General features: G+C 46.5%; 1 protein-coding gene across 2 annotated transcripts in view; it reads left to right on the top strand.

The window, feature by feature from the left end:
* RNF168 (ring finger protein 168) overlaps positions 1-21,277 on the top strand; it is a 37,851-nt gene that overhangs the window by 1,898 nt on the left and 14,676 nt on the right. Inside the window, exons 2-4 of one of the 2 annotated variants that reach the window (XM_065410427.1) lie at positions 2,125-2,279; positions 6,753-6,860; positions 15,297-15,640. In XM_065410427.1, the coding sequence (XP_065266499.1) occupies positions 15,340-15,640 (301 nt within the window). In that variant the 5' untranslated portion in view covers positions 2,125-2,279; positions 6,753-6,860; positions 15,297-15,339. The remainder of the gene's footprint in view (positions 1-2,124; positions 2,280-6,752; positions 6,861-15,296; positions 15,641-21,277) is intronic. The other variant, XM_065410428.1, reaches the window with a different exon arrangement.

Genomic DNA, 21,277 nt, shown 5'->3' with positions numbered 1-21,277 from the left:
ACCACCCTGCCCTAGCCCAGAGCCCCCTCCTGCACTTTGAACCCCTCATTTCTGGCCGTACCCTGGAGCCTGCATCCCCAGGCAGAGCCCTTGCCCCCTCCCACACCCCAACCCCCTGCCCCAGCTCAGTGAAAATGAGGGAGCGAGTGAGTGAGGGTGGGGGAGAGTTGAGCGATGGGGGAGGGAGGAGGAGATGGAGTGAGTTGGGGGCAGAGCCTTGGAGAAGGGGTGGGGCTCAGGGGCAGGGCAAGGGTGTTCGAATTTGTGCTATTAGAAAGTTGGCAACCCTACTTCACTGGGAGGTGAGGGGCAGGTTGGGGGAAGGAGGCCCTGCATGAGAGGGGTGCCAAGAGGAGCAGTTGGGTGGGGGGAGGGGTAACAGCTGAAACCCCATTCTTATTCATGTGGGCAAAAATACAGGCAAGTGCTTGCTCTGAAAAATGCAAATGGAGAGCAAACCCCCAGCTGCTGGTGAGATGCCAATGCAGCCCTCAGTGCTGTGGTGTAAGTGCCCCTCTGTGCCTTACACCTTTAAATCTGAACATCATACTGGATACACAGCTGTGCTTTTTATAGAAAAATCCTTATAAATCCAAAACTAGATTGTCTTTTAAGTCTAATCCTTTTCTCCTGCTTTGCCCATTTAAATATTCATGAAAAGAGAGTCCATTTATTCAGGTATCCTGGCACTGAATAGTTCAGTCACTGTAATGGCAACATGTGCATACACTCCTCTTAAAGCCTGTCTTCTGTAAATGAATCAGCTGAATAGTTACCAACAAATCTGCTCAACTATTGAAGCGTGAACATAAAATACAGCTTGCACTTAAAAGATCAAATAAAAGTTATTTATCCTGTTAAAAAAATGAACAGTCCCAAAAATATTTGGATCTGTATCCTTAAAGCTAAGCTCCTTTACAACATCTCTAAAATCCTTTAACACCTACATGCGTCTGATGAAGTGGTTATTCACCCATGAAAGCTTATGCTCCAATACTTCTGTTAGTCTATAAGATGCCACAGGACTCTTTGTCGCTTTTAACACCTACTGTTAGAGCCCTTGTCCGTGTGTTGGTTATCCCTTGCATCATCTGCTACAGTCTCCTCACCAGACTTCACCTTGTTCACCTCCAGTCTATATAAAATGCTGCTGTGAAAATTACACTTCTTTCATTGCTCTGATTGTCACTTCCCTGTTCACTGTCCTTTTCTCACATTCTGCATCAAGTTCAAGCTTATTTTCTTCAAGTCCCAGCACAGCAACTTTCCTTTCCTTGTATTCCCTCTCTTTTCAGCTTCTGTTTACTCAGAAAACTCTTCCTCTCTCCTTATGTGCCAAGCTACTTCCCTTTGTTTTCTGATTCTTCCTTAAAATGTCTTCTTTGAAGCCTTCTATTAGTTATTCTGCTTTTGGATTTATTCTGCTTATTTTTCTTTTCTTCTCATCATTTTTTTGAGCATTCTATTACTCCTTTTGACCCGAGCAGTTAGTCAAAGATTTGGGGTCTTGCAGGTTATTACAGATAGGAGGAGAAATTGATGATGGAGCCAGGTAACTTGGATGCAGCCCTGTTTACTACAAAAAATATACAAAATCTGTTTCCTTTAACAAAGGGAGAATCAAATGACAGGAGACAGTGTCCTTGCTCACTGGTATAAGCTTTTCACCAGCTTGAAGAGGCTTAAGCCAATTATAACAATTCACATTTAATATGATGTGAAGCTTTGAGGCTCACAATACATTGCTTCTGTCAGTGTGTACAAAAGTGAAATAGCTGAGAGTACCGCAGAAAGACCTATGGACTTTCTAGGCCAGGGGTTCTCAAACTGGGGGTTGTGACCCCTCAGGGGGTCGCGAGCTGTCAGCCTCCACTCCCAAACCCCGCTTTGCCTCCAGCATTTATAATGTTCAATATAAAAAAAAGTTTTTAATTTATAAAGGGGGTCACACTCAGAGGCTTGCTGTGTGAAGGGGGTCGCACTCAGAGGCTTGCTGTGTGAAAGGGGTCACCAGTACAAAAGTTTGAGAACCACTGCTCTAGGCGCTTTCCAATGCTGTTCTAATGGTAGTGTAGGGATGCTTCAGGTTCTTATATATTCTTATATTCTCCTTGTATATCATAGAATGAAAAGAGGCCCAGCAGATCTGGCAGATTATCTTCTGCACTTAAGAATGTAGGAACGGCCATACTGGATCAGACAAATGGTCCATCTAGCCCAGTATCCTGTCTTCCAACAGTGGCCAATGCCAGGTGCTTCAGAGGAAATGAACAGAACAGGTAATCATCAAGTAATCCATCCCCTGTCGCCCATTCCCAGCTTGTGGCAAACAGAGGCTAGGGACACTTCAGAGCGTGGTTTGCATCCCTGCCTAATAGCCATTGATGCACCTGTTCTCCATGAATTTATCTAGTTCTTTTTTGAACCCTGTTATAGTCTTGGCCTTCACAACATCCTGTGGCAAAGAGTTCCACAGGTTGACTGTGTTGTGAGAAGAAATACTTCCTTTGTTTGTTTTAAACCTGCTGCCCATTAATTTCATTTGATGATGCCTAGTTCTTGTGTTATGAGGAGTAAATAACACTTCCTTATTTACTTTCTCCACACCAGTCATGATTTTATAAACCTCTATTATATCCCTCTTAGTTGTTTCTTTTCCAAGCTGAAAAGTCCCAGTCTTAATCTCTACTCATATGGAAGCCGTTCCATACCCCTAATTTTTGTTGCCCTTTTCTGAACCTTTTCCAATTCCAATATATCTGTTTTGAGATGAGGGGGGACCAGATCTGCATGCGATATTCAAGATATGGGTGTGCCATGGATTTATGTAGAGGCAATATGATATTTTCTATCTTATTATCTATCCCTTTCCTAATGATTCCCAACTCTGTTAGCTTTCTTGGCTGCTGCTGCACATAGAGTGGATGTTTTCAGAGAACTACCCACAATGACTCCAAGATCATAGAAGATTAGGGTTGGAAGAGACCTCAGGAGGTCATCTAGTTCAACCCCCTGCTCAAAGCAGGACCAACCCCAACTAAATCACCCCAGCCAGGGCTTTGTCAAGCCAGGCCTTAAAAACCTCTAAGGATGGAGATAGCACCACCTCCCTAGGTAACCCATTCCAGTGCTTCACCACCCTCCTAGTGAAATAGTTGTTCCTAATATCCAACCTAGACCTCCCCCACTGCAATTTGAGACCATTGCTCCTTGTTCTGTGTTGTGTCACCACTAAGAACAGCCTAGTTCCATCCTCTTTGAAACCCCACTTCAGGTAGTTGAAGGCTGCTATCAAATCCCCCCTCACTCTTCTCTTCTGCAGACTAAATAACCCCAGCTCCCTCAGCCTCTCCTCATAAGTCATGTGCCCCAGCCCACTAATAATTTTTGTTGCCCTTCTCTGGACTCTCTCCAATTTGTCCACATCCTTTCTGAAGTGGGGGCCCCAAAACTGGACGCAGTAATCCAGATGATTTAGTTGGGGATTGGTCCTGCTTTGAGCAGGGGGTTGGACTAGATGACCTCCTGAGGTCCCTTCCATCCCTGATATTCTATGATTGATTCTATGTGGCCTCACCAGTGCCGAATAGAGGGGAATAATCACTTTCCTCAATCTGCTGGCAACACTCTTACTAATGCAGCCCAATATGCCGTTAGCCTTCCTGGCAACAGGGGCACACTGTTGACGCATATCCAGCTTCTTGTCCACTGTAATCCCCAGGTCCTTTTCTGCAGAATTGCTGCTTAGCCAGTTGGTCCCCAGACTGTAGCAGTTCATGGGATTCTTCCATCCTAAGTGCAGGACTCTGCACTTGTCCTTGCTGAACCTCATCAGATTTCTTTTGGCCCAATCCTCCAATTTGTCTAGATCACTCTGGACCCTATCTACCTCACCCCCCAGCTTAGTGTCATCTGCAAACTTGCTGAGGGTGCAATCCATCCCATCATCCAGATCATTAATGAAGATGCTGATCCTTGGAGCTCTTCACTTGATACCAACTAGACTGATACCAACTAGACTTGATACCAACTAGCTGCCAACTAGACATCGAGCCGTTGATCACTACCCGTTGAGCCCGATGATCTAGCCAGCTTTCTATCCACCTTATAGTCCATTCATCCAGTCCATACTACTTTAACTTGCTGGCAAGAATACTGTGGGAGACTATCTTTTTTGATACATATCAATTTCTTGAATGGTAACAGCTAATTTAGACCCCATCATTTTATATGTATAGTTGGGATTATGTTTTCAATGTGCATTACTTTGCGTTTATCAACATTGAATTTAATTGACTTTCATCTGCCATTTTGTTGCCCAGTCGCCCAGCTTTGAGAGATCCTTTTGTAGCTCTTCGCAGTCTGCTTTGGACTTAACTATCTTAAGTAGTTTTGTATCATCTGCAAATTTTGCCACCTCACTGTTTACCCCATTTCCTAGATCATTTATGAATATGTTGAACAGTACTGGCCACAGTACAGACCCCTGGGGGGCATCACTATTTGCCCCTCTCCATTCTGAAAACTGACCATTTATTCTTACCCTTTGTTTCCTATCTTTTAACCAGTTACTGATCCATGAAAGGACTTTCCCACTTATGCCATGACCGCTTACTTTCCTTAAGAGCCTTTGCTGAGGGACCTTGTCAAAGGCTTTCTGAAAATCTAAGTACGCTATATCCACTGCATCACCTTTGTCCACATGCTTGTTGACCCCCTAAAAGAATTCAAATAGATTGGTGAGGCATTTTTTCCCTTTATAAAAAACATGTTGACTCTTCCCAAACAAATTATGTTCATCTATGTGTCTGACAAAGTGGGCTGTAGCCCACGAAAGCTTATGCTCAAATAAATTTGTTAGTCTCTAAGGTGCCACAAGTACTCCTGTTCTTTTTGTGGATACAGACTAACATGGCTGCTACTTTGAAATCTGACAATTCTGTTCTTTAATATAGTTTCAGCCAATTTGCCTGGGACTAAAGTTAGCTTACCGGCCTGTAATAGCTGGGATCACCTCAGGAGCCTTTTAAAAAAATTGACTGGAGGATAGCTGATGTGACACCATCTGGTAGAAAAGCTCATTTAAATGATAGGTTGCATACCACAGTTGTTAGTTCTGCAATTTCATATTTGAGTTCCTTCAGAATTCTTGGGTGAATACCATCTGGTCTTGGTGACTTATTACTGTTAAATTAAACAGTTTGTTCCAAAACATCCACTAATGACACCTCAATCTGGGACAGTTCCTCAGATTTGTCACCTAAAAAGAATGGCTCAGGTTTGGGAATCTCCCTCACATCCTCAGCCATGAAGACCAATGCGAAGATTTCATTTAGTTTCTCTGCAATGGCCTTATCTTCCATGAGTGCTCCTTTAGCATCTTGATCGTCCAGTAGCCCCACTGATTGTTTAGCAGGCTTTCTGCTTCTGATATACTTTAAAATTTTTTGGTTCTTACTTTTTGAGTCTTTGGCTAGCTGTTCTTCAAATTATTTTTGGGCCTTCCTAATTACACCGCTACCTCGATATGATGCAACCCGATATAACACGAATTTGGATACAACAGGGTAAAGCAGTGCTCCGGGGGGGCGGGGCTGCGCACTCCGGTGGATCAAAGCAAGTTCAATATAACGCAGTTTCACCTATAATGTGGTAAGATTTTTTGGCTCCCGAGGACAGCGTTATATCGAGGTAGAGGTGTATATTTTTACACTTCATTTGCCACAGTTTATGCTCCTTTCTATTTTCCTCAATAGGATTTAACTTCCACTTTTTAAAGGCTGCCTTTTTGCCTCTCACTGCTTCTTTTACTTTTTTTTAGCCCTGGTGGCACTTTTAGCCAAGCGATTCAGATCCTGTGCTCCACTTAGGACTAAATCAAGAATTGCCTCTCATCCTGTGGGTTCCAGGACTAGCTGCTCCAAGAAAGGTGTCATTTTAGGTGTCAAGAAACTTTATCTCTGCATCCCCTCCTGAGGTGACATGTACCCAGTCAGTATGGGGATAGTTGAAATCCCCTATTATTGTTGAGTTTTTTATTTTTATAACCTCTCTAATCTCCCTAAGCATTTCGCAGTCACTATCACCATCCTGGTCAGGTGGTTGGTAGTCTCTTCCATCGTTGTCCATTCCATGTCTTTGAAATAATGTTTTCTGAAAGTGAGTGCTGCATTTCATAGCATGCATCCCAGAATGTCCAAAGCTTGGTTATTGGACTGCATATTCCAACAGTCTGTACCTGCTCCTTTTTAGTTGCCAGAGTGTCCTGGATCCAAGCTGAATGGGTTAACTGTTACCTATATAAATGTTCCCTGTAGTTCTGAGGAGATCATTGGGAGAGGTTTCTTAAACTTAAGCTTTTGTAACTTGGAGCATTTACAAAATACATATTCATTATTATATATTGTCACTTGTTCTGCTCTGATCTATATCAGTGATACTCCGACCTCAGTGGTTCAGGAGCCAAATTAGCAATCAGCATTACCCAAAAGAGCCACTGTAGTGTGAATTTCATTTACTATTTTTAATATATAGATATATTTTCTCACAACTAAATGTCTGACCAAGTATTATTATTTTATCAACTGCAATTGGTTAATAACATAGTAAAAGTGCATCCTGATTGGTTAATAATTAAATCACATGGTGCTTTAATATCATGTGCTGCACAGAGGTGCAGGAGAGCTGCTTGTGCTCCTGAGCCTTAGTCTGAGTATCAGTGATCTATATGTTTGTTTGGTTTTTTAAATCAGGGCCTGTGAAATGTATTCCACAGTACTACTAGAGCAGACAGAAAATGCTGTGAGGAAGGTATGGGATGGTCCATAAAAGTATCACAATATCATATTGGACAACAAAAGGTATGCAGCTTATCATTTCACTTTTTTTCAGGCTTTTCAGTTTTGATTACTTCATTTCAGCTTTTTAGCCCTAGGTTAGTCAACCAGATGAATGCAAGTAAACTATCCTTTTGAGCAAGAACCACTGTTGATCTACAGAACAATATTGAAGGTTAACTTCAGGTGATAATAAAACTGAGGTCCTGTACAGTAACTCCTCACTTAGTCGTCCAGCTTTCTTGAGCAAGGAGAGTTCCCTAAACTTTGCAAAATAAAGTATTCTCTATAGTTGTGAAAATGACATTCCAAACATGTCTCAGATATAGTGTTGCTTCCCTGAGTCTACCGACAATCCCATTGCCTATGCTTCTGTTCAGAGCTTTGCCAGATGAAATCAGTAAAATCTGACCAGACTGTTGTCAGTTTTCTTTACTAGTGTTCAGAATCATGTCGGTAACAGTTAAACAGACAAGAATGGACTAATTTCATGATGCAATTAATGGAGGTGTTGATTGAGAAAGAGGACCCCAACCCAGAGGCTGGAAAATATGTACAGTATTGGAAATGTTCCCCATCCCCAACCTCATCAGCTAGAAACTTGGAAATACAGCAAGAGGGAGGAGAGAATGCTCATCTTTTCCAATAATGGTGTGGAATAGGTGGCTTCAAATATATAGTCCTACTAGTTCAGTGGTTCTCAAACTTTGGTATTGGTGACCCCTTTCACGCAGCAAGCCCCTGAGTGCGACACTCCCCCCGCCTTATAAATAAAAACACATTTTTTAATATTTAACACTTTTATAAATGCTGGAGGCAAAGTGTGGTTTGGGGTGGAGGCTGATAGCTTGCGACCCCCATGTAATAACCTCGTGACCCCCAATTTGAGAACCCCTGATCTATCATACACCCCCTTAGTCATCTCTTCCAAGCTGAATAGTCCCAGTCTTTTTAATCTCTCCTTAGGTGAAAGTTGTTCTATGCACTTAATCATTTTTGTTGCAGTTCTCTGTGCCTTTTCTAAAATGTATTTTTTGAGATGAGGCAACTAGAACTGTATGCAGTATTCAAGGTGTGGGTGTACCGTGGATTTATATAGTGGCATTATGATAGTTACAGTCTTATTATTAGGGCTCTACCAAATTCAAGGTTCATTTTGGTCAAATTCACAGCCTGTGTGTGTGTTTGTTTAAAATTAGTCAATTTCACATTTTCAGGTGTTTATACAGTAATTCCTCACTTAATGTCATCCCAGTTAACGTTGTTTCGTTGTTACGTTGCTGATCAATTAGAGAACATGCTCGTTTAAAGTTGCGCAATGCTCCCTTATAACGTTCTTTGGCACCCACCTGCTTTGTCCACTGCTTGCAGGAAGAGCAGCCCGTTGGAGCTAGCTGGTGGGGGCTTGGAACCAGGGTGGACTGGCAGCCCCCCATCAGCTCCCCATTCCCCTAAGTTCCCTGTGCGGTAGCCACCCAACAGGCTGTCAATTGCCGGGCAGTTCAGCTGTCCCTCCCCCCCACTGCAGTGTGCTGCTCCTGCCTGCCCTCTGCCTTGGACCTGCTCCCGAGAGTCTCCTGCTTGCTGTGCAGGGGGAAGAGGGGTGCTAATGTCAGGGTGTCCCCCTCCACCCGTCTCCTGCCCCCTGCTCCTTTACCCCATCTCCACAGAGCAGGGGAGGGACACGACAGGGCTCAGGACAGGGCTTGCTGGCTGCAGCTGCTGTCTCAACTTACTTATCTACTTAAAAAGGCAGTGTACTTAGGCCTGGTCTACACTAGGCGTTTATGTCGAATTTAGCACCGTTAAATCGAATTAACCCTGCACCCGTCCACACCACGAGGCTATTTAGTTCGACATAGAGGGCTCTTAAATTCGACTTCTGTACTCCTCCCCAACGAGGGGAGTAGCGCTAAATTCGACATGGCCATATCGAATTAGGCTTGGTGTGGATGGAAATCGACGCTAATAGCTCCGGGAGCTATCCCACAGTGCACCACTCTGTTGACGCTCTGGACAGCAGTCCGAGCTCGGATGCTCTGACCAGCCACACAGGAAAAGGCCCGGGAAAATTTGAATTCCTTTTCCTGTCTGGGCAGTTGGAATCTCATTTCCTGTTTGGACAGCGTGGCGAGCTCAGCAGCACTGGCAACGATGCAGAGCTCTCCAGCAGAGATGGCCGTGCAATCCCAGAATAGAAAGAGGGCCCCAGCATGGACTGATCGGGAAGTCTTGGATCTCATCGCTGTGTGGGGCGATGAGTCCGTGCTTTCCGAGCTGCGCTCCAAAAGACGGAACGCAAAGATCTATGAGAAGATCTCTAAAGCCATGGCAGAGAGAGGATACAGCCGGGATGCAACGCAGTGCCGCGTGAAAATCAAGGAGCTGAGACAAGGCTATCAGAAGACCAAAGAGGCAAACGGACGCTCCGGATCCCAGCCCCACACATCCCGTTTCTACGAGGCACTGCATTCCATCCTTGGTGCGGCCGCCACCACTACCCCACCACTGACCGTGGAGTCTGAGGATGGGATATTGTCCAGGGCCGGTTCCTCGGACATGTTAGCGGACGGGGAAGATGAGGAAGGAGATGAGGAGGACGAGGCAGTCGGCAGCGCTTACCAAGCTGATTTCCCCGACAGCCAGGAGCTCTTCATCACCCTTACAGAGATCCCCTACCAACCCTCCCCAGCATGTAACCCGGACACAGATTCAGGGGAAGGATCAAGCGGTAAGTGCTTTAAACATATAAACCTTTATTTTGTACAAAACTAGAATATTAATACTAATAACAATCTTTGATTCATGATTTCTTCCCCCTGGGCGCTTAAATAATCACTAACAAGTATTTGTAAAAAAATCAAACACTGTCCGGTTCTGCATGATTGTGCTGCCCAGGCTGCTCCACTCTTTTGTCGCTGCTACTGCAGCTAGATGAAAAGCCGGTCTATATGTCCGGGGATAGAGCAGTAGTCCTCCACAGACATTGCAACAAAGCTCTCCTGGAGGTAAAGGGATAGCCTGTTCATCAGGTTCCTTGGGAGAGCGGCTTTACTTGGTCCTCCAAAGTAAGAGACGTTCCCGTGCCAGGAGACAAGGAGGTACTCAGGAATCAGCGCCTTGCAGATCATGGCGGCATAGGGCCCCGGTCTCTGCATGCTTTCTCGAAGCATCCTCCGGATCTCGTTGTCAGGGATCCTCATGAGGGTGATGTCGGTCATGACAACCTGCTTTGAATTAGGTAGGGGACTGTTAGTATTGGGACTGCTTGCAACAAGTTCCTTTACAGAACTGTGACCGCTGGTTTACAGCCACGCGGTGGGGGCAGGAGAGGGTCAGCATCCAGGGATCTTTCCCTGGCACATCCGCGAGGGGGTGGGACAGGGCCACAGTTCTTGCTTGGCCGACTGATGGCAGCACAGACTGGCATTGCTTTCAATGTGAAAGGTGGCCAGTGGTACTCCTAAAGTTTTAATCTGCAACAAGTCTACGGCTTACCATCTTTGCCTGCTACAGAGAGTACCGTGTCCTGCCCCGGTTCCCAGATCGGCAGTGCAAAAGCCCAGGCACTGAAGGCGAGGTTCGAAAATTCGACCTTGTCCTCAGTGCGCATATGATAGGTGTGGTTCATGGTCTTGTTCACGGAGAAAGACTATGTTCTTGTGAATCAAGGTTCTTGATTCACAACTACATTTATCTTTCGGAGGAATTCACTGCCTTTTCCTCATTCCCACAGCCACATCTGCAACTGTCTCCCAACCCAGCCTGGAATCACACTCCCAGAGGCTAGTGCACATTAGGCGGAGGAAGAAGAAGACGCGAGAGGACATGTTCTCTGAACTTATGGGCTGCTCCCGAGCCCAGGCAGCACAGCATAACCAGTGGAGGGAGAATTTGTCCCAAATGCACCGGATACACATGGACCGTGAGGAGAGGTGGCGGCAGGAAGACCAGCAGGCGACTCAAACGCTGCTTGGACTTCTGAGGGAGCAAACAGACACGCTCTGGCGCCTTGTTGATGTTCTGCAGGAACGGAGGCAGGAGGACAGAGCCCCGTTGCAGTCTATCAGGAGCCGCACTCCCCCGCCACCAAGTCCCATACCCCCCTCGCCTAAAGTCCAAAGAAGGAGGGGCGGGAGAGTCCGTGAAAACTCTCACTCCACCCCTGCAGACTGCTCAAGCACCAGAAGGCTGTCATTCCCCAAAATTTGAAAAGTCCTCTCCTGGCCGCCTCAAGCAAGCCCCCATCCAAGTTTCACCCCCCAGTTTCATATGTGGTTGTTAATAAAAAATAAGTGTTTGTTCATTACTGTTTCAGTCATGCTGTTTTGAGGGAGAGTCTGTCTGCAGGGGGGGAAGGGGCTTGGTAATTGGACAGGACATTCACCTTTAGCAGGCTACAGAGGCGGGGGCAGGTCCAGCAGCAGGGCACATACACAGTGCACTGACTAGTTACCCTGGTCAGTCTGGGAGGTGGTTTTCATGTTCTGTGCGTGGGGTGGTGGTGGGGGGGGTGTTGCTCTGTGACTTTGTGGCGGGGGAGGGCAGTTACAGATGTTATGCAGCGGTCCTTGTCCTGGATCACAGAGCCACGCAGCAGGGGATCTGTAACCCTCCTCCCCCTGCCATAAAGTCACACAGCCCCCACATACACGCAGTCCCGCTCAGGAGGGCTGGCAGGCTCCGTGGAAACAACCAATCCGCCACTGCGATTCCTGTCATTCCTGGAGTTTAGAAGGATCATTTGCATCAGTACACTACACCCGCTCCCCACCACAGTCTGCGTCCCAGGTTTAAAACATTCCCGCGAAAACAGTAATAAAGACAACGGTGTTCATTAACAAAATAAAACTAAATTTATTTTTTTGGAAGGGGGTGGTGGGGGTCTGTAACTGGAGAGGATAGTCATCCTTAACTGGGTAAAGAAACGGGGGCAGGTTCAGCTTCTCTGAACAGAAACTTTAAAATCACTGGTCACCCTGCTCAGTGTTGAACCTGGCTTTCAAAGCCTCCCGGATGCACAGCGCGTCCCGCTGTGCTCTTCTAATCGCCCGGCTGTCTAGCTGGGCGTAATCAGATGCCAGGCTATTTGCCTCAACCTCCCACCCTGCCATAAAGGTCTCCCCCTTGCTCTCACACAGATTGTGGAGCACACAGCAAGCAGCTATAACAATGGGGATATTGGTTTCGCTGAGATCACAGCGAGTGAGTAAGCTTCTCCATCTCCCCTTGAGACGTCCAAAAGCACACTCCACCACCATTCTGCACTTGCTCAGCCGGTAGTTGAACAGTTCTTTTTCAGAGTCCAGGGCGCCAGTGTAGGGCTTCATGAGCCAGGGCATTAGCGGGTAGGCTGGGTCCCCAAGGATGACTGTAGGCATCTCCACATCCCCAAGAGTTATTTTGTGGTCCGGGAAGTAAATACCCTCCTGCAGCCGTCTAAACAGACCAGAGTTCCTGAAGACGCGAGCGTCATGAACCTTGCCCGGCCATCCGACGTTGATGTTGGTAAAACGTCCCCTGTGGTCCACCAGTGCTTGCAGCACCATTGAAAAGTAGCCCTTTCTGTTTATGTACTGGCTGGCCTGGTGGTCCGGTCCCAGGATAGGGATGTGAGTCCCATCTATAGCCCCACCGCAGTTTGGGAATCCCACGTTTCCCAGGGTCACTACCTTTGAGAGCAGTACCTTGACAATTGCCTTGGCTACTTGCATGACAACAACCCCCACGGTAGATTTGCCCACGCCAAACTGGTTCGCGACAGACCGGTAGCTGTCCGGCATTGCAAGCTTCCAGAGGGCTATGGCCACTCGCTTCTGGACAGTCAGGGCCGCTCGCATCCGGGTGTCATTCCGCTTCAGGGCAGGTGACAGCAACTCACAAAGTTCCAGGAAAGTCCCCTTCCGCATGCAAAAGTTTCGCAGCCACTGGGATTCGTCCCAGACCTGCAGCACGATGCGGTCCCACCAGTCCGTGCTTGTTTCCCGTGCCCAGAATCGCCGTTCCACAACATCCAGATGACCCATTGTCACCGTGATGTCCTCGGAGCTGGGTCCCGTGCTTTGTGAGAGGTCTGTGCCCCTCAGAGTTCAGGCCCTCTCCGCGGTGCCGTAGCCTCCTCGCCTGGTTCATCTGCATCTGCCTCTGGGAAAGGTGGATGATAACCTGCGAGGCGTTCACAAGTGCCACAACTGCAGCGATGGTCGCAGCGGGATCCATGCTCGCAGTGCTGTGGCGTCCGCGCTGTCACTGACCCGAAAAGCACGCGAACTGATTTCCCGCCGGCGCTTTCAGGGAGGGAGGGAGGGCGGTATTGACAGACGGATGACGACAATTACCCAAAAGCACCCTCGACCCTTTTTTTTTACCCAGAAGGCATTGGCGGCTCGACCCAGAATTCCAATGGGCTGCGGGGACTGCGGGAACTGTGGGATAGCTGCCCACAGTGCACCGCTTCCAATGTCGACGCTTTCCCCGTTAGTGTGGACTCACAAAGTCGAATTACTGTCCTTAGTGTGGACACACAAGTTCGACTTAGCAATATCGATTCCACATATTCGATTTAAGTGAAATCGAAATACCCTCGTAGTGTAGACATACCCTTAGAGTGGGGTCAGCATACTTAAAGGGGCAATGCGCATCTCTCTCTCTCTCACACGGTGTGTGTGTCTCTGTCTCTCTCTGCCATGCTGTCTCCCCTCCCTCCATTCGTGCTGCCTTGTAGAGTGTGAGGCTACATTAACAACAGTGTGTTAACCCTTGAGGGCTCAGCCGAGTGCTAGTTCATCATTCAGCACTAAGGCATTCCCTGGGAAATATCCCACCCTCTTCCACCCTCTGACTTCACCAGCTCAACCAAGCTTCACAATCATCATTGCTGTGTACAGTATTAAATTGTTTAAAAGTTATACTGTGTGTGTGTATATATATAAAAAAATAATAGTCTTTTGTCTGTTGAAATTTTTTTTCCTGGAACCTAATCCCCTCTGTTTACATTAATTCTTATGGGGAAATTGGATTCGCTTAACTTCATTTCACTTAAAGTAGCATTTTTTTCAGGAACATAACTACAACATTAAGCGAGGAGTTACTGTATTTGAAATTTCACGGTGTTGTAACCGTGGCGGTCCCAAACCAAAAGGCGGTTGGGGAGGGGGAGGGGGTTTCGCAAGGCTATTGTAGGAGGGTCATGGGATTGCAACCCTTACTTCTGCCCTGCTGTTGGCAAGAGCACTGCTTTCAGAGCTGGGCAGCCAGTGAGGAAGGCTGTTGCCTGGGCACCCATCTCTAAAGCCACCAGCAGCAGCAGCAAAGAAGTGAGGGTTGCACGGTATTGGGGCATGAGTTACCATCGGTCTGGTTCCGGCAGTTTCCCTCCCCCATGGCGGGCTGACAGCTGGAGCTGCAGCCTCTCCAAACAGAGGGGTGACAGCTGGAGCTGCAGCCTCCCTAGGCGGGGGATGGTGACAGCTGGAACTGCAGCCTCCCTGGGTGGTGTGTGTGTGTGTGTGTGTCAGCTAGAACTGCAGCCTCTGGGGCAGGGAGGAGGGGTGTAACAGCTGGAGCTGTGGAGCTTCCTGCAGCTGGGGAGAATCCCAGAGGTGCGTCTGACCTTCCCTGGGAGCGGCCCTGCAGTGGAAGAAGTTGTTTCAATCCCTGGTGGGGGAGCATCTGGAGCCCTGCACAGGATAGGAGCTGCTGGCTAGGGTCCAGATTTCACAGGGGAGATCATATTTCACAGTCCGTTAATCATTTTTCATAGCTATTAATTTGGTTGGGCCCTAGTAATAGCTAATTTAGATCCCATCATTTTGTATGTGTAGTTGGGATTATGTTTTCCAATATGCATTACTTTGCATTTATCAACATTGAATTTCATCTGCCATTTAATTAAAGGAATCACCCTGGTAGAAATCCCAATACCTTCCCTGTTCCTGAACTGACGGGCTGGGGAAATAGGGCCAATGGGCTTGGTTCTCACCTGCGTGTGAAGCATACTCCCCATCCCACAAGTGGCATTGCAAGGGGCATATCTTTGTAGGAGAAAAGGGGTGTGTTGGGAAAAGTATTTTTCACCCTAGCTAGTGAATGCATGTAAATTTTCAAGCCCTGCATACTTTTTTTTTTTTTTTTTTTTTTTTTTTTTCCCCCTATTTTGGAATTTTATAATAGAGCATTCAGGATTTGTTCAAAACTTTGCAGTTCGTTTCCAAGCATTTTGAGTAACATGGATTGCTGATGTAGTCTTCGTCATTTCAGGATAGTAAATGACTTTGAGAAGGATTTCTAATTTACTCTGCAAATCTGGAATCTTGGGGATGATGAACAGAAATAGCTGATAAAGCATACATTTTGATAGCTCAAGCCTTTTTATACATTATTCAGCAAACATTTTAAACTCTGTTAAATTGTATTCTTGATAGTACCAAGTAAGAAATGTGGTTTTTGTTTTGGCTGCAGGTATTGATGCTGCATTAACCTCCTTTTTTTGCTTGGAATCAAAATGTCAAAGAAATCTGAGGCTCCTCTTTCCTTGACTGACTGTCTTTGCCAGATCTGCATGGACATTTTTGTGGAGCCAGTGACCCTGCCATGCAACCACACACTCTGTAACTCTTGTTTCCAGTTGACAGTAGAGAAGGCAAGTTTGTACTGCCCTTTTTGCCGCCGGTGGGTCTCTTCTTGGGCGCGATATAATGCCCGCAAAAATACTCTTATCAATTGGGAACTGTGGGAAAGGATTCAAAAGAATTACCCAGAAGAATGCCAGCGCAGAGTTAATGGACAGGATCTGGAAGAGGACAGTAAGTAAAATGACATTTGTCTTGTATCTGTTTGTGCCGTAGGAAAGTAATTGGTATTAGTGAGCTTGGATGTCATGAAGTGAGATCATAAAGTAATTGCTGGCGCAGCTAAATTATTGAATCATCTGGGAAATTAAAGGTAATTTGCAAAGCAAAGAAATGTGCTTGTGCCCTTTTTTATGTAATGTAAAGAAGGCAAGCTACATGTATGTTTGTTCAAAAGTGCACATTCGTTTTTCTGTTTTGTGTTTTACACAAAAAATGGGCATCTTGTCTATGCAAGGAAAATTACCAGTAGTGGTAATAGAGAAGGCTGTAAATGGTGCTTTGGTCTTTTTATTTGATCACCAACGTAGTATGAGTGACATGGTTAAAAATGCCCAAGCCCTGTCTACGTTTTATTGACACCAGGTTCCAGTTTTCTTAGAGTAGGCACAGCCTGGGAGACTGCTGGATAGACTACTGTAATGGCGGGGAGTCGGGCAGGTCAATGGGCAGCCAAGTGGTGGTCAGAGTTAACACAAGGGATCGCTGGAAGATCTAGTCCAAGGGGAAGGTACAGCGAGGAGGGTGCTGGGGTCAGGGTGAAGCAGCCAGATTAGGTCAGGTGGGGCAAGGCAGGATCAGGTGGGTCTGAGTAGCAACTAGCAGGCAATGGCTTCTTGCTCAGACAAGGCCAGAAGGGAGGCAGTAAGTTTATATATAGTCACCAACCAATCAGGGTCAAGATCCTGTGGCCAATCAGGAAGCAGGTCATGGAACCCTGGAAGCTGGCCCACCAAGTCTGTGAATTCCCTTGTAATCTAATGTCTCACTGTGGCATGATGGCCTAGGCTGCTTCCCAAAAAACAGTGGGTATCGGTTCAAGCCCAAGGTTCTGACAACTACTAGGATTGACATCACAACCACAAGGAAGTGAAACATGGTTAACTGAGAGTCGGAGTGATTTTTATTTAGGCCAAGTCTACACTACAGACCTATATCGGAATAACTGTGTCGCTCAGGGGCGTGAAAAATCCATGCCCTGAGCAACATAGTTATATCGATCTCAACCCCCATGTAGATGAGAGCTTCTCCCGTCAACATAGCTACCTCCCCTTGAGGAGCTCTCTCGTCCGTGTAGGAGCGTCTTCACTTTAGCACTACAGCAGCACAGCTCCACCGGTGCAGGATTTTAAGTGTAGACTTGCCCTTAGACTATTTAAAACTTAGTTGTTTTGACACCTAATTAAGTAAAATATTTAGGAGAAAAGGTTAATATCAATGATTTAACTCCCCTCTGTCCACACCAATCCTTTCTATTATGGTCAATATGTGTTGGAGAAGCATGATGAATTCTTTAGTCAAACCAGGGAAGACCAAACTTGACGACATTCCTGATATTTCTAAGGTAAAATAAGGTGAAAAAAATTCTTTAGACACCATCATCATCATCAGGATTCTCAGCCTTGGGTCTTAACCCTCCAACTTCATATTCACTTTAGAAGTTCCAACCAAATAGTTTTGGAGGGCTGCACGCTTTCAATGACATCAGTTGATTTTATTTACTCCTGAGGTTTCCTCAGGATTTTCAACAAATTATTTCAGTATCTTTCCTCTTCTGTATTTAAATATCAGCAGACAGACTTGTTGCTCAGGGAATTGTGATGGGCAGTGTCTTCTATGTGCAAGCTGGGCTCTGCCAGGTCCAGTGGACCCCAGTGGTGGCCAGCTGCACTGCAGACCATTTTTGTGGGCAAAAGGAAATTCTGGACACACAACATTAATTAATTTCTGCAAAATTCTGCATTGTGCAGTGGCGCAGAATTCCCCCAGGGGTAAGGTCCTGTAGCTTCTGGGACAAAGCGATCCACAGGGCAAAGGTCTGGACTGGAGTAAGATCTGACCAGGGCAGGGGCCTCACCCCCTTCTCTCCCACTCCAACAAGAGGAAACAACTGGACACTGAAAGTGAACTGGGATGCCCCAGATGATCATAGAAGATTAGGGTTGGAAGAGACTTCAGGAGGTCATCTAGTCCAATCCCCTGCTCAAAGCTGGGGTTTATCTGAATTGTTGAGACTGAGAGCAACCCTTTGCTGAGAGGGAAGCAGTGTGTGGAGATTGCACCCCGAGCCAAAGAGAGAACAGGAGATGTAGGAAGTGGCCCAGGGGAGGCTGGTCTAATGTGTTAGCTAAGAGGGTCTGAGACTCCCTCCTCACCACTTTCCCATTGGAGAGGGAGGGCCTTGGTACCCCTTCCCTCCGCTGCTGGCTGACTGAGAGAACCCAGGAAGCACAGGGGGATGACGTACTATAACTTGACAACCAGGCCCTCAGACTGCCTGACAAGGGAATCCCAAAACTGTGGGAGATTGTTGAGGTGCAGCCTGCCCCCTAGGCCTGCTGGCCCCAAGTAAAGCCTGCAACAGGAACACAGATTGTCTCTTAGTATTAAATTGGGTTTCCTGGCTATTTGTGACTGTTTTATACAGATTTTTTTCTTCATGTGAAGATGTCATGACTATCACAACTCTCTGGAGAGAACCCTGTGGAATTTTCTGGTTGTCATACTATGATATCAAAGGGTTTTTTGCCACAAGAGGATCTTCAGATATATATCCTAACCTGGGTAGCCTTATGTGAGTGATCTCTGAATCAGAGATCTATGAAACAAATTTATTTCAGCTTAGGGTATGGGATGCTTGTCATGGTTCAGGGTGAACTGTACCTTTGGCCCCCCTCACTGAGTTTCCATGGGCAACCCTTCCAAGTGAGAGGCTTGCTCTTAGGATGGAATCCTGCATGCAAGTCATTCCATTGTTAAACCAAGTCTCCAGGTCAGAGCATCCCTGTTTACGAACTAGCAGGGTCATCTAGGTTTTCACTGCTGCTAAAGACTTCTCTTTAAGACTAGTGACGAGTAGGTAAATGGAGCGATTCAAATCAGCTTCTTCAAAACAAAGTGTTTATCCAAAGGAACAAAGTAAACAGAGTGAAAATGTTAAAATAAGAAAAGGCCTATAGGCATATTGTCTTACCTAAAGTACTGCTGCGGCAAAACTGTCTTCTCCCTTCTGCCCTGCCTCCTCCCCTTCCTAACTGCCCCCTAACTTCTACCCCTGCCTCCCATACTCCTAATTCCCCCTCCTGCCCTACCCCTAACTCCCCCATCTCCCCTATCTGTTACCCGCCTGCCTCCGCCCCCACTAATAACTCTCCCTTCTGCACCCACCACAGCATCCCTTCTACCTGCCACTGACCATTATACCCCCATCTGCCTTTTCCCCCTGCCTTTAACCTGCCTCCTCCCACCTTTTCATAGAATATTAGGGTTGGAAGAGACCTCATGAGGTCATCTAGTCCAATCCCCTGCTCAAAGCAGGACCAGCACCAACTAAATCATCCCAGCCAACACCCCCGAGCTTCCCTATTCCACTCTTGCCTCCCCCTGACTCCCGTCTCTGGCCCTCCTTCCACTCTGACTCCCCTCCCATCCCACAGGTCCTCTCCCCAATTTAGAGCTCCTAGAAGGGGATGGTCCCCTCTCCCCCTGGGCTCACCCAGTCCCCCAACTCTCTTTCCCATCTTTCTCCCCCAGCCTGTTACCAGAGGAAGAGTGGGCAAGACAGGACACAGCAGGCTTGAGCCAATCTCTTCCAAGTAGCTGGCCAGGACACTGGGCAGCACCTTGTGCTTCCTGGCAGGATGAAAGGGCTTCTCCAGAGCAGGGCATCAGAGCCTGGGATCTGCCAGTGAAGGACTGAGCCTGGGCAAGTGGGACCTGCTGTGGTCGGGGGACATTCACGGTGCCCCCATGAAGTGCTGGTGCTGGGGCCCATTCTCCCAGCAGCATTCTCTCTCTGCAGACTGTTTCCTCTCCTTGCAATGCCCCCCTCTTGCCATAGGGAGCAGCACCTGCTGCTGCTGCTCTCCCTGCCATTCCTGGCCCTGCTACAGGCCACTAAGGGAGAAGTAAGGGGCCAAAACACAGCTGCCCTGCTGCCTTTGAATAAATCAGAAGTGGGGTAGCCTCTAAAAGTAGTAAGGGGGACTGCTCCCCCCCATCCCAGCCCTCCTGTAATCAAGCACTGCTTGTGCCCCCAGTTGCTTACACACACTCCGTGACTGTGGGTATTCTGGGCTTCCAGTTTAACTTCTTCAAAGACAACATGGCAGGAAACAAGCTTAGCAAAGGAATTTCTTAGCCACAGTAACTTTTAGTCTTAAAGCACTCGAGCATTACATATCTTTGAAAATAACAAAAGTAGTGAAATGCACTTGCCCCTAGTCTGAGTTCACCCCTTGTGAGTCCATGGTTCATCAGCATTTCAGGCTGGGCAGAGTCCCTCCTGCCACCTCTCCTGTAAGTCCTCCATATATGTTGTCAGCCCCTTGCTCAGAGCAGAACCCAGCTCTTAAATAAGGCCTCTGTCTCTGTGCCATGTGCTCAAATTCAGAAACTCCAGATCTGACTCTCAGGTTTGGGCCCCTCCCTTGCAGACCTTTGTGTAGAGACCATTGTTCCATAGTGTTTATTCTGAGTCAGTGGCCCCAGATTGGTCTTAGTGATGGTCTTTCAACAAGATATTATACACCTTTCCCAAATTAGGGCAGCTGTCTGGAATGCAGTACAACAGGATTCTATTACAACATAGAGTTTGTAATTTTGATATTGTCATAACCCACTCTGTCAGTGTCTTTTCTCTAGCTGAGCCAAAGGCTATGTCTACACTATAGATCTTACAGCAGCACAGTAGTAAGGTCTCCTGTGTAGCCACTGTATGCCGGCATAATTAAACCACCCCAAACAAGCGGCGGTAGCTGTCAGCAGGAGATGCTCTGCCACTGACACTTATGTTGGTCAGGGGTGTGGGGGTTTTTTCAAACCCCTGCCCGACAAAAGTTTTGCGACTAAAAGTATTAGTGTAGAGAGAGCCAAATTTGAAAATATATTGTGATGGTAGAGTATCCTTGAAACATTTGTATTTACCTTATGCAGTTGAAAGGGCCTGGTTTCTCTCTTTCTTTATTTAAAAAATCAAATTGGTTTGTTTAAGCAGGAGCCTATAATTTTATCACTGTCTGATCTAGTGAGAATGTTTTATTAAATGGGACATCTCTTAAGCTACTTAATCAAGAGCGGTAGCTTTAAATAATAATAATAATAATAATGGTATCTTTAAAAAAGGAAATTACAGGACTCTTACTTTTGGAAAGTAAGTAGCTCAAGAAATGTCCCATTTAATAAGAAGAGTAACAATACACACTAGATCAAGCAGTGATAAAATTATAGGCACATGCTATGAACTTGCTCCACTGATAAAACCTGCACATTAGTGTTTGCAAAATAAGGACAGTTCTGAGTGCTCTGAGAACCTTCAGAGCCTGATATCCCAGAAATTTCAAACAAGTAATTAGGGCATCATATCCTTCATCAAGAAGGAGGGAGACATGCTTAATTCTGCTTCTTTGAAAATAATATTCTTACAGGAATCTCACTTGTCCATTCACTGCCATCAGAGTTTGAGCAGCAAAGAGTCCTGTGGCACCTTATAGACTAACAGATGTATAGGAGCATGAGCTTTTGTGGGTGAATACCCACTTCTTCGGATGCATGTAGTGGAAATTTCCAGGGGCCAGGTATAAATATGCAAGC

The sequence above is a fragment of the Emys orbicularis genome, chromosome 9 (assembly GCF_028017835.1).
Source record: "Emys orbicularis isolate rEmyOrb1 chromosome 9, rEmyOrb1.hap1, whole genome shotgun sequence".
Lineage (NCBI taxonomy): Eukaryota > Metazoa > Chordata > Testudines > Emydidae > Emys > Emys orbicularis.
The sequence above is the reverse complement of the archived record's forward strand: the minus strand, read 5'-3'. Positions and strand labels throughout refer to the sequence as shown.